We start from the raw sequence: 14,116 nt of genomic DNA, 5'->3' as shown, positions 1-14,116 counted from the left end.
ACATATTTGACTAAATAATGAATATTATAACAATAATGATTGTTGAAATGGTCATATCAAAAGAAGATAAAGCTAAATGTATAGATTCGAAAATTTCATTAAGAGAATAATAGACAAACATATTCAAAACTAATAATAATAATAATAATAATAATAATAATCATATTTGTGACCAACTGACTCGATCTAATACTCGATGTAGCAACATTTGAAATTGTTTTTTGTTGTTGTATTAGATTAAAATAGAGACTCAGAACTAGAAAATGGTATATCATACACTATGGTTGGAACAATGGGAAAGTTATTTTGCTTTAAAAGTTGATAAACTTGTAACCCCACTTTTGAGAAAATGGCCCTTGAATGTTTTGCTCCACCTACTGGAGAGCACTTCATTATCTACACCCATTCAGCATTGTTCACACGCTCTTAAGCCTTAGCCCCACCCATTTCCTTAAGGATTCACATGTGCAAAACAAAGTGAGTAAGGTAGTGAACTAAACAACCAAAGATTTCAAGCCTAAAGGCTGGTTTATAGTATGTCAATCAACATGTCTGTAGACAGTTGTCGCAGTGACATCATACACATTCTATTGTCGTCCGACATCAAGCTTGTTGTTGTCGTTTTCAAAAAAGTATAAACACAGAAACGACAACCTGGTGGTCCAAAATAGCATAACTGGTGTATTTTAACATCAATAAACCCATCCGTTTAAAAATGAATTTAGTATATGTCAATCTAGCAAACCAAGCAACTAAAAGCAAATTTTTAAACAATGTTTTGGCTGTTTCTAGCTCATTAGCTAGTTCAAATAAGGACCATATCATATAGCTGACAACATCTTAACTAAGCTAAATTGTATTCATTATTAGAGGAAAATAAACTCACAAGTTAATGGTGAGCTAATTACAGAACAGCTTACAGTTATGAGTGTTATGAAATAAAAGCATGGTATTCTACCAGAACATTTTTGAAGTTAGACACTGACTCGTTGGCCTAACGTTATATCCTAATTTGACTTTGATGCAGATCATGTTGTTCTACACATGGAAAATCGAAGTTTATTTGATACTGTAAGCCTAGTTTCCTGAAACAAATCACATTTAGTGATTCAAAGATCACTATGATACTTTGAATGATGACATTTCTTTGGTTAGCTGCTAGAGAGAAGAAGAGAGAGAGGGAGAACCCACAGAGGCCCCTCGGAAATTGGATGGATCCTCTAAATGTCCCTGACCATGTTCTACTCAGGCAATATCGAATACCACGACACTCTATAATGTACTTGGCTGACCTTCTAAATTAAAACTTAAAAAGACCATGGGAGCATGCCATCTTTTCATCATCCTACAAATCATGATAGCCCTGAGATTCCTAGCATTGGGATCCTTTCCAGCCTTGCTTGCAGGTACAGAGTTAGTCAGTCCTCCGTGAGTTGGGTGGTTAGTGCAGTGTGTGATGCACTGAGTCGTAAGGTACGAAGATTTATCAAGATCCCATCAACTGAAGCTGAACAAGTAAGCACCAAACAAAAGTTTATTGAGGTGGCTAACTTCCCCAATGTCGTTTGTGCAGTGGATGGGACCAGTGTGGCAATAAAGGTCAGTGATGATTGATGACAGGCACACTATTGCCACATTGGTCCCATCCACTGCACCAACGTCAAAACATGTCTACATAAGTTTCAGAAATGTTTTGCAACAGAATCTGTGGAATGAATACACCCACAGTTCACACACACAGTTCACTTTCATACCAGCCACATACAGCATCATCATTTTGCTCTTTATATAATTCCTTATTGTGTCTACGCACTCTCTCCCTCTCACCTTTTCCCTTCCCTTGTGGACTTCATTGCACAACACAACGCTGTCTGTGACCAGGTGCAAAAACCTATCCAAGCCAAACCTTCATACCATAACCACTAATCGCTAGATAGCCTACATCGTTTTCACCATATTGATGTTATAGCCAATAAACTAGAACTAATATGTTAGAAAACCCACATTCCAATCCAATACAGCTCTACACAGCACAGTTTAAAGCAAGCTGTTCAGCAGTTACACTGGCAGGTCCCGGTGACAATACATTAATAGGATAGTCTTAGCCAGCTAGCTAACCTTAATAGCATGCCTCTTTGTTAGAGTCAGCTTGTTAAATTAGGTACATTAGCTATCTAAGTAAGTGAAACATAATAAGACAACAAAATATCTCTCTCTCTCTCTCTCTCTGCTGCTTCTCCTTAATTGTTTTATGAATTAATTTGTTAAAAACTGTTCAACTATTGTCATTCTCTCTCTTTACGTCAACTACTCACCTAACTTCATGCACTGGCGTGCTAGCTAGTTTACACTTTCAGTACTATCTTCATTCTCTGACCCTTTGATTGGATGGACAACATGTCAGTTCATACTGCAAAAACTCTAAAAAAGGGGGCCTGTTACGGCCAGCAGGTAGAGCCTGTGATTGGCTGGCCCTGGTCAGCTGAATGAGTTCCCTGGTGAACTGGACTTTTGTAATGTTTCACAATATTTATTTTTATGTAATTCACTCAGTAGGAGTGTCCTCCCCTTCCTCCTCTACGGAGCCTCCACTGACACACACACGCACACAAACATGCACAGACACACAACACATCGCACACACACTCAAACACACAAAGGTAGACATGATGCATTCAGTTTCGCAAACTCGGAGCAATATCATTTATGAATCCCCTTCCTTCCATCTCCCCTCTCAATTAGATGATGCATTGTTATGTTCTGACAGCCAACTTGAAATTAGTTTAAACTAATTAAATTAAAGCAGTCTTCATTAAATTACCCTGCCATGGATTTGTCATTGCCACAGCATTTCTGGTTAGTGGCAAAGCAACCTAAGTCAATGCCACCGTTTCTTTCCTGTCTCAGTTCTGCAACCATAGCAGAAAACCTGCATTGTCTGCAGTCATTGTTGTTAAGGTTCTATTTTCATGAACCGCACGCTATTGTATGCAACATCACAATGGGTCACATATTATGGAGCGGCAGGGTAGCCTAGTGGTTAGAGCGTTGGACTAGCAACCGAAAGGTTGCAAGTTCAAATCACAGAGCTGACAAGGTACAAATCTGTCGTTCTGCCCCTGAACAGGCAGTTAACCCACTGTTCCTAGGCCGTCATTGAAAATAAGAATTTGTTCTTAACTGACTTGCCTAGTAAAATAAAAGTAAAATAAATATTTAAAAAATACAGTAAACTATATGACCTTGGGTACTCTGGTCGTCATGGGTTAGGGTAGACTAAAGTGAGATAGACTAAAGTGAGATCTGGATGTGTTGGAGACTGAACTGATCCACAAGTCCTACTGAATCATCACAGATTAATGCATTGGCAGATATAGTCATCTATTTGATGGTATACCTTAAAGAACCCCGCCAGTTCATATATATGGCTACCATTACTGTACAATAGCTTTGGGAATCAAACTATTCTTCCCCCCTTTTACAGTAAAAGATTAGAGCCATTAAATTGTGGCTGCTCTTTTATGACTTGTTATTGTCTAATAAAGCATGAAAAGGGAAGAATTTCTGCATATAGTGGCACTAATTTGATAGCTTGATGTTCTACAGCCAGGGGCCAAAGTTCTTAAACATAATTACAGATGGAAATGGTTTTCTTATCAGTAACTAAAGACATGACTCCACTGGCAAGTTGGATAATAATGTATGGTGACATCGTACAATGACTAAATGTATCATTTTAATACTCTGTCAGAAATGGTTTCAATTCTGTCTGGAATTATTCACAGTATGGTCATTATGCAGTAATTGATGAGTGTAATATCTTGTAATATCCTGTGGTCCATGCAATGTGACAGTAGGGTACCATTGACTTCTGGGATGTTAAGGTCCCGGCAACTGGGTTCAGGTGCAAAAGTATATTTTATTTATTTTACAGTGCAGGCAGTGATGCAGATGATTCAGAGTTGAAATAGTTTACAAAAATAAACAATAAACTTTGCCAAAATAGCTAAATTCCCTCTACTCAAGAACCTGCAAAACGTCCATCGATTTATACATCTTGGTAGATGGCAGAGCATGTTACCTGTACAAGCATCTCTTCAGGAATGAGGAGCACAGGAATCCTAATTTAAACCACTCACACCTTTAAAAAAATGCATTCCAAATAATAGTGATTATAGACTTAAATGGCAATAGTATTGCACAATTAACATTACATTGGCCAACACTTAAGTTAATGAAACCAATGGCATGATGAGCATAAACATTAGCATTCACAATCAACTTTCAAAACACCCCCGGAATGGAAGAAAACTATTTGCAATCTGTGGCTAAAATGAAGAACATGACCAGGCGCACGCATACCGAGGAGGCCAGTTCAAGGGCGTGGTGAGTAGAGTGGTTGTGAATAGAGCGTTGGTGAGTAGCCAAAATTGCTACACCAACCAAAATAAATACAAACCAAAACATTTATCAATTATATGATAACCAAACTCAGGCATTTGTGTTCTTATATAATATTGTAGCGATCCTTGCTATATGAGCCACGTTACAATTTCCACCAAGTGGTTTAACCCGATTGGCACGAAGGGGTTATTGACTTTCACGCCTGAGTCCCAGGTTTGCTTCCCACTTCCTCTGTTCTCTGTATCAGTGTCAGAAGTGGGATACCAGCTGTGAGGCCATCTGAACTCATTGCCCCGGACGTGTGAGTGGGCTGAGGCTAGTAGAAGCACGGGGACGTGCCTCTTTCAGGGGGTGCAATGTACCGAGCCACGTTACAATTCCCACCAAGTGGATTAACCGTATTGGCGCGAAGCGTAGGTTATTTGCCTTTCGCACTGGAGACTTTGCCGATCAACATGTCACTCCCCGCTCCCTCCGTTCACTACAATATAAAGCATGATGTTTAATGGGATTAGGAGGTTGGTAAGACATGTTCGTACCAAACAATCAGTCTGTTTGTGTCGGGAGAAATAGAGGGAAATGTCCCAACCTGGCGAAAGCTCACAGACACATTGTCACATGAGAATGAGACACACATGTATTATCTTCTGTGTGGTTGTACATTGTACAAAATGATGGCTATCCCTTTTGGATGCATGCACACTTATGTGTGCCCTGTCTCGTCATTTGTATGTCAAGTGTATAAGACTGGGTAGATATAATTAGTGCTGTATGGTCATCATAGTATGTGATCTGAAAACAAGACTTGTCCACTCTGACCTTAGATCTGTCTAACAGACTCTCGAGGTCACTTGCCAATCAATATCATTATAAATCATTGTTAACTTCGCTGAGGTTTGCTTTTGGAGAACCTTGCATGCTGTACTCATCCATGTATTGCCAATGTGTCCAATTCCTCTGATACATTGGCTTTACATTATTGATTGGACAGAGGTTCGCCTTCAAATCTGCATTGCCATGTCAATACATTTTGGACTATCATTTCCCATGTTCACTTAACCAATATATCTTCAGATAACCAATGTATCTCAAGTGAATGCTCATTTAAGGATATCACACCAATCACGCCATATTGAATACAGCACCACTGAAGTGTTCAAACGATCCATCATATCGCCCATGGATTGGCAACATTTTGCAGAGCAATTTATTTCCCGAGGCAACATCAGACAATGCTTCCCCACGTAAACCAGCTCCATGTCACAACTTATCATAAAGCAGCCTCTTAACCTTGTCTGAACTTATCATGGCACCAATTAGTCTGGAGAAAGAGAAGGCCACACATCCAGGGATGTAATTCATTTTCATCTGCTGAAAGGGCAACATTCCTCGTTAGTATGGAAAGCTGCAATCTGGGCCCCTTACTGGGAGGAGGATACGAGGGGCTTGAGATTGGGGGAAAAAATAACAACATAAATAAATCCACAAATCATATCACATCGAAAACAGTCTTTCGGTGACACTGTCTTGTTCGTTTTCCGTCAATGCCGATTAGCCTAATTCTATTAAGTCTGTTTCACTTTCGCTGACGCCCCAGTATTTTTTCACATAGACTCGTCATGTAAATATATTTATATATCCCCCTCCCTCTCTTCCCCCTCTTTCTCTCTATCTGTCTTTCCACAGGTCTCCACATAATGGAGCGAGAATGAACAGAGAGCGGCTGAAAGAAAAGCATGAACTGGAGGTTTATTGAGGTCATCTGCTTCCTGTTTATATGGGACCATATAACAGTTCAGTCTTCCCGCCAGGACCTGTCCGCCGCCGATCAACATGTCACTAAGCAGTTTGATTGGCTCATCTCCGACCGCGGACCTTTCCACCACTCTCGGAGTTACCTCTCCTTTGTGGAAAGATTCCGCCAAGGATTTACAACCAGATATAAAATTTATAGGTGAGTTCACTTTAATTTGTGCGTTTGGGTGGAGCTGATCTTGCAGAGGTTTTAAAGACACTCTCTGGCTAAATGTTTTTTTTTTCTATTTTGAGTCTCTTATTTTGAGTCTCTTTGGAAGAGGCCGCGCAAAGGTGTACTGTGTACAAGTTTTGTGTGAAAGTGCACCCTTTTTACAGAGTTATTGTACTTACCCACCACACACACAAGAAAGTGGCTGCGCTGTGTGTGTTAAGTGATGGAGTGGCTGTGCTGTGTGTTAGGCTGTGTGTCTGCTTAGAGGCAGGGGGTGTTTTAAATACGTTATGCAACCACCAGCCATTGTAGTTATTTGCCTCACACATTGTGGCTCAGCTAATCATTCCCCAATTAAATAGTGATGTTAAGAGGATAGACAGCTGCAACGTGACAGAGATGGAGTCAGAGCCATCCTCTCTCTGATTAGCCTCTCAGACTCTACTGAATAGCTGTGTGTATAAAAAGCGGCTATATTAAAACGATAGACAAACGCTGCATGGCTTGGCAGTCTGAATGAAATAAAACATCTAAGCACTGCATTGATACTGGCGCTGTATATTTTAGTTAAGTTCTGGCATTTATTATTATGATTATTCAAATGTGTAGACATGTGGTTGCGATCTGTTCAGGGCTACTGTGTGTGTTTGACAATGAAGACCCAAACGACACAAGTTAAATGTTAAGCCGGGCTTGAGGAAGGGAGGTCAAAGTAGTGCGCAACATTGTCGTTTTTTAATTCTTGTTTTCCATGTCTGGTTGTGTTTTTGTCTTGAGAGAATCATCTGTAACATGATATTGACAAATATGTCGTACACACAAGCACACACAACTTTACTTCGTATTCTAGAAGTATGGCATAGTTGTCAAGGATTCTAGCTCACATTTTGTAATGGGATGTGGTTGGCATTCTCTTGACAGGCATCAGCGTTCATGTCGTATTCTTTCCTCCCTGCTACATTACGTGTTGTGAAATACATGATCTGTCGGTGTTTGATTTCAAATATTATCCTTCCTTTCCGTCTTTGCATTGCAAATCTCCTTACAATTGACTGACAAGGTACAGCAAATACATACTGTACCTGGGAGCTTCCCTTTTAGAGGTGTGTGCTTAGTTTTTCCTGCTCTGCAGTCCAAAATCCTAGAGAGAGAAAGGGGAGAGAGAGCGAGAGTGATAGGGAGACCAAGACAAGAGAGACTCATCAACAACATTCATTTAGCGGTACGGTTAAACAGGGTCTCTCTGTTCTTTCCCTCCTTTCCTCCTCGTTTCATAGATTGCCTCAGTAGCCTCTGGTCCCCACTGGGGTTTCTGTCTTTATATTGTCACATGTAAACAGAGCATTTACATAATATGTATCTTGACAGCCTGGATGGTACACAGAGGCAGGAATCTCAGACTAACATGTTTCCCCACAGCCATTCATGGCCCCATGCTGCTGTCGTGTGTGTGGCTTATGATGCTCGTTCGATTAATGAAAGAATCAGAAGAGGAGGCTCAGGCATTATGTATTTGCCTGGGGAACAGAGTCTCTGGCACTGCAACACAAAGGTTGCAGTAGCAGACTAGCTCGACTACCTCCTCACGTCTTGGTTACCTATCAAACAGTAGGAGGCATCGATTTCAGCTGTCAGTGCAAGGTATCGCCTTGCTTGTGACAAGACAATTAAATCTTGCATCAATACAGAATGAAATCCATTACACTTCTCATTAAAAATGAAAAGTAGAAATCTGCAATCACATCTGTTAGACATCTGGGCCACTGTCAGACAAACCGATCTGAGTCATCTGTCAACTGGATGGATTCAAAGGAAAACCTGCATTCGGTTTAGTTGTTTTGGGAGGAGTCTGTTATACATATCCTTCATTTTGATGAAGAGTGGGCTGTATTTAACAAAGGGCAGCCATGCCCTCCAGATCCACCATCAAACTCAATGTGTTTTCCTATACAACAAATATGTTTACAGTGAATTATTGTGGTAATTACTTGCCTGAGCCTTTTATGTACATGCACAGGATGATATAGTACATAAACATATACTGCCAGTCTACTGCCAATACAAAAACAGAACCCTGATATTATTATTCACCCTGTTTGCACATCTCACCCAAACTAGTGGAGGTAATATGAAATTAGCTTTTGCAAAAATGTACAATGTGTTGTGAAAACTATCCAATTATCTATGAAAGTATCCAGCTGTGAAATTGGCATAAACGCTCCCATGGTCATAGATTATTCCAATCACACTTGGTAAAAAGGTAAAAGTGATAAAGCTGTCTTCGTTCTCCTATGCTCTCACCCTCAGGTTCCCAAAAACCTTGGCAACAGAGACAGTTACAATGTCACATGACTCCTTTTCCACCTCTTTTTGGCTTCCATCTGAAGTAAGTAAGTTGAGAAATAAATAAAGAACCGGCAGCAGATGCTAACTGGCAATGAGAAGTGAATAGCTTTGTAAATTTCCCCAGGGCTTCCGCTGTCTTTGCGATTTACTGGTTAGAAAGTAGTTGAATCAGACTTACAGGGAGACAAAGCATCCCTCTCTGCCTCCCTTATCAAGAGAGATTATCCCAAGGCGGACCGTTGGACAATGCCAACCTGATCAGCAACAAACAAATCTCTCTCGTTTTTAATAACCTCGGCAACGTGCCTCATTCTGCACGCCAAACACACATATTTAGAATGCACTTGTGCTCGTTTGGCACGCCTGAAAGGTCACCATCACTTGGGGCAAAGAAACACTATGTTGCTACACTTACCCCACCCCCAGAAGTGTGTTTCTTCCTTCCCTACGAGTAATTGGAATGCATTGGTTAAGGAATCAGCTGCGACGAAAGTGCTCTTTTCCTCTTTTTCTGCATTTTTTCTATGCATATTATATAGTGGCTTGCGAAAGTATTCACCCCCGTGGCATATTTCCTATTTTGTTGCCTTACAACCTGAAATTAAAATATATTTTTGGGGTGTGAGTATCATTTGATTTACACAACATACCTACCACTTTGAAGATGCAAAATATGTTGTGTTGTGAAGTAAACAAGAAATAAGACAAAAAAAATGAAAAACTTGAGAGTGCATAACTATTCACCCCCCCAAAGCCAAGGTCAATACTTTGTAGAGCCACCTTTTGCAGCAATTACAACTGCAAGTATCTTGGGGTATGTCTTTATAAGCTTGGCACATCTAGCCACTGGGATTTTTGCCCTTTCTTCAAGGCAAAACTGTTTCAGCTCCTTCAAGTTGGATGGGTTCCGCTGGTGTACAGCAATCTTTAAGTCATACCACAGATTCTCAATTGGATTGAGGTACTGGCTTTGACTATGCCATTCCAAGACATTTAAATGTTTCCCCTTAAACCACTCAAGTGTTGCTTTAGCACTATGATTAGGGTCATTGTCCTGCTGGAAGGTGAACCTCAGTCCGTCCCAGGTTTCCAAGAATTTCCCTGTATTTTGAGGCATCCATCATTCGTTCAATTCTTAACAGTTTCCCAGTCCCTGCCAATGAAAAACATCCCCACAGCATGATGCTGCCACCACCATGCTTCACTGTGGGGATGGTGCTCTCGGGGTGATAAGAGGTATTGGGTTTGCGCCAGACATAGGGTTTTCCTTGAAATCTACATTTTTGTCTTATCTGACCAGAGTACCTTCTTCCATATGTTTGGGGAGTCTCCCACATGCCTTTGCGAACACCAAACATGTTTGATTATTTTTCTCTTTAAGCAATGGCTTTTTTTGCCCACTCTTCTGTAAAGTCCGGCTCTGTGGAGTGTACGGCTTAAAGTGGTCCTATGGACAGATACTCCAATCTCCATTGTGGAGCTTTGCAGCTCCTTCAGGGTTGTCTTTGGTCTCTTTGTTGCCTCTCAGATCATTTGTGTCTTATCTGACCAGAGTACCTTCTTCCATATGTTTGGGGAGTCTCCCACATGCCTGTGGCGAACACCAAACATGCTTGCTTATTTTGATTTTATTTAAGCATGGACTTTTTTCTGCCCACTCTTCTGTAAAGCAATGCTCTGTGGAGTGTACGGCTTAAAGTGGTCCTATGGACAGATACTAAAATCTCCACTTTGCAGCTCCTTCAGGGTTGTCTTTGGTCTCTTTGTTGCCTCTCAGATTAATGCCCTCCATGCTTGGTCCGTGAGTTTTGGTGGGTGGCCCTCTCTTGCCAGGTTTGCTGTGGTGCCATATTCTTTCCATTTTTTAATAATGGATTTAATGGTGCTCTTTGGGATGTTCAAAGTTTCAGATATTTTTTATAACCCAACCCTGATCTGTACTTCTCCAGAACTTTGTCCCTGACCTGTTTGAAGAGCTTCTTGGTCTCCATGGTGCCGCTTGCTTGGTGGTGCCACTTGCTTAGTGGTTTTGCAGACTCTGGGGCCTTTCAGAACAGGCGTGTATATATATATATATACAGTGGGGCAAAAACGTATGTAGTCACCCACCAATTGTGCAAATTCTCCCACTTAAAAAGATGAGAGAGGCCTGTCATTTTCATCATAGGTACACTTCAACTATGACAGACAAAATGAGAAAAAAAAATCCAGAAAATCACATTGTAGGATTTTTAATGAATTTATTTGCAAATTATGATGGAAAATAAGTCTTTGGTCACCTACAAACAAGCAAGATTTCTGGCTCTCACAGACCTGTAAATTTAAGAGGGTCCTCTGTCCTCCACTTGTTACCTGTATTAATGGCACCTGTTTGAACTTGTTATCAGTATAAAAGACACCTGTCCACAACCTCAAACAGTCACACTCCAAACTCCACTATGGCCAAGACCAAAGAGCTGTCAAAGGACACCAGAAACAAAATTGTAGACCTGCACCAGGCTGGGAAGACTGAATCTGCAATAGGTAAGCAGCTTGGTTTGAAGAAATCAACTGTGGGAGCAATTATTAGGAAATGGAAGAAATACAAGACCACTGATAACCTCCCTCGATCTGGGGCTCCACGCAAGATCTCACCCCGTGGGGTCAAAATGATCACAAGAACGGTGAGCAAAAATCCCAGAACCACACGGGGGGGACCTAGTAAATGACCTGCAGAGAGCTGGGACCAAAGTAACAAAGCCTACCTTCAGTAACACACTACGCCGCCAGGGACTCAAATCCTGCAGTGCCAGACGTGTCCCCCTGCTTAAGCCAGTACATGTCCAGGCCCATCTGAAGTTTGCTAGAGAGCTTTTGGATGATCCAAAAGAAGATTGGGAGAATGTCATATGGTCAGATGAAAACAAAATATAACTTTTTGGTAAAAACTCAACTCGTCGTGTTTGGAGGACAAAGAATGCTGAGTTGCATCCAAAAAACACCATACCTACTGTGAAGCATGGGGGTGGAAACATCATGCTTTGGGGCTGTTTTTCTGCAAAGGGATCAGGACGACTGATCCGTGTAAAGGAAAGAATGAATGGGGCTATGTATCGTGAAATTTTGAGTGAAAACCTCCTTCCATCAGCAAGGGCATTGAAGATGAAACGTGACAATGATCCCGGGCAACGAAGGAGTGGCTTCGTAAGAAGCATTTCAAGGTCCTGGAGTGGCTTAACCAGTCGCCAGATCTCAACCCCATAGAAAATCTTTGCAGGGAGTTGAAAGTCTGTGTTGCCCAGAAACAGCCCCAAAACATCACTGCTCTAGAGGAGATCTGCATGGAGGAATGGGCCAAAATACCAGCAACAGTGTGTGAAAACCTTGTGAAGACTTACAGAAAACGTTTGACCTCTGTCATTGCCAACAAAGGGTATATAACAAAGTATTGAGATAAACTTTTGTTATTGACCAAATGACTTATTTTCCACCATAATTTGCAAATAAATTCATAAATAATCCTACAATGTGATTTTCTGGATTTTTTTTCTCATTTTGTCTGACTTGCACAATTGGTGGCTGACTAAATACTTTTTTGCCCAACTGTGTATATATATATATATATATATATATATATATATATATATATATATATATATATATATATATATATATATATATATATATATATATACTGCGATCATGTGACAGATCATTTGACACTTAGATTGCACACAGGTGGACTTTATTTAACTAATTATGTGACTTCTGAAGGTAATTGGTTGCACCAGATCTTATTTAGGGGCTTAATAGCTAAGGGGTGAATGCATTAGCACGCACCACCTTTCCATTTCAATTTTTTTAAACAAGTCATTTCACCAATTTTGACTATTTTGTGTATGTCCATTACATGAAATCCAAATTAAAATCCATTTAAATTACTGTTTGTAATACAACAAAATAGGGAACATGCAAAATGGGATGAATACTTTTGCAAGGCACTGTATGTTCAAATCAAACCAAAGTTTATTTGTCACGTGCGCCGAATACAACAGGTGTAAACCTTGCATACAGACTCCAACCAATGGTGTGGAAAAAAAGGTATGTGTGTAGGTAAAGTGTGTGTGTGTAAGAAAATACATTTAAAAAATAGTAAAAAGACATTTGAAAAAAGAGTAGCAAGGCTATATACAGACACCTGTTAGTCAGGCTTATTGAGGTAGTATGTACATGTAGGTATCGTTAAAATGACTATGCATATATGATGAACAGAGAGTAGCAGAAGTGTGAAAAGAGGGGCTGGCGGGTGTTGGGACACAATGCTGATAGCACGGTTAGCCAATGTGCGGGAGCACTGGTTGGTCGGGCCAATTTAGGTAGTATGTACATGAATGTATAGTTAAAGTGACTATGCATATAAGATGAACAGAGAGTAGTAGCAGCATAAAAGAGGGGTTGGGGGGGGGGGGACAAACAATGCAAATAGTCTGGGTTACCATTTGGCTACCTGTTCAGGAGTCTTATTGCTTGTGGGTAAAAACTGTTGAGAAGCCTTTTTGTCCTAGACTTGACACATACGTGAGTGTGTACGCCTCCACCTGTACCAAACACATAATATGCCATAAAGCCACTTTCGCTGTTGCTGTAACGGATGTCGTCTGGAGATAGAGAGGAGGACCAAGGTGCAGTGTGGTAAGTGTTCATGATGATTTTAATTAAAGAAAGCACTGAACACTGAATCAAAACAATGACTTGAATTTACAAAACCGAAACAGTACCGTGTGGCCCAAACACTCACATGGAAACAAAAACCCACAAAACAAAAGTGAAACCCAGACTACCTAAGTATGATTCTCAATCAGAGACAACTAACGACACCTGCCTCTGATTGAGAACCATACTAGGCCGAACACAAAAACCAACATAGAAAAACCAACATAGACTGCCCACCCCAACTCTCGCCCTGACCATACTAAAACAAAGAATGAAATAACAGAACTATGGTCAGAACGTGACAGTTGCAGTATGTTGCAGTTTTGCAGATGGAATTGTTATTGACTGGGGATACATCAGTGCTTGAGTGAGTGGTAGAATGGTCTGCTTTTGCCTGGCCTTGACTCCCTCTCTCTGTGGCGTATGTACTCTATTATGGGGTTGACTGTGTTTTTAGATGATGTTGCTGTGGTCATTGTTCGCAGGCTCTATCTCAAGTCCTTGTGTGGCAGAGAAATCCAATATAAATGCAAATCTCTGTCCGTTAATGCATTTTAAAGGCTGGGAATCAGCATTACTGTAATCAAAGGAGGGAGATGGAGGTTGTTATTAAAAATGAAAATGTTTATGAAAATGTCATGATGGTGCTTATTGATCTTGGATGTGGGGTTTGTGGTGTGCGAAGGGGAGGCTTGCCTCACACTG

General features: G+C 40.6%; 1 protein-coding gene across 1 annotated transcript in view; it reads left to right on the top strand.

Annotated features, from left to right (window-relative positions):
* Positions 1-14,116, top strand: part of LOC124006630 (BMP/retinoic acid-inducible neural-specific protein 1) — a 132,089-nt gene that overhangs the window by 33,768 nt on the left and 84,205 nt on the right. The window contains exon 2 of the mRNA XM_046316679.1: positions 6,091-6,358. Within this exon, the coding sequence (XP_046172635.1) occupies positions 6,141-6,358 (218 nt within the window). The 5' untranslated portion in view covers positions 6,091-6,140. The remainder of the gene's footprint in view (positions 1-6,090; positions 6,359-14,116) is intronic.

The sequence above is a fragment of the Oncorhynchus gorbuscha genome, linkage group LG20, assembly GCF_021184085.1.
Source record: "Oncorhynchus gorbuscha isolate QuinsamMale2020 ecotype Even-year linkage group LG20, OgorEven_v1.0, whole genome shotgun sequence".
Lineage (NCBI taxonomy): Eukaryota > Metazoa > Chordata > Actinopteri > Salmoniformes > Salmonidae > Oncorhynchus > Oncorhynchus gorbuscha.
This window is presented reverse-complemented; position numbering and strand designations above follow the sequence as displayed.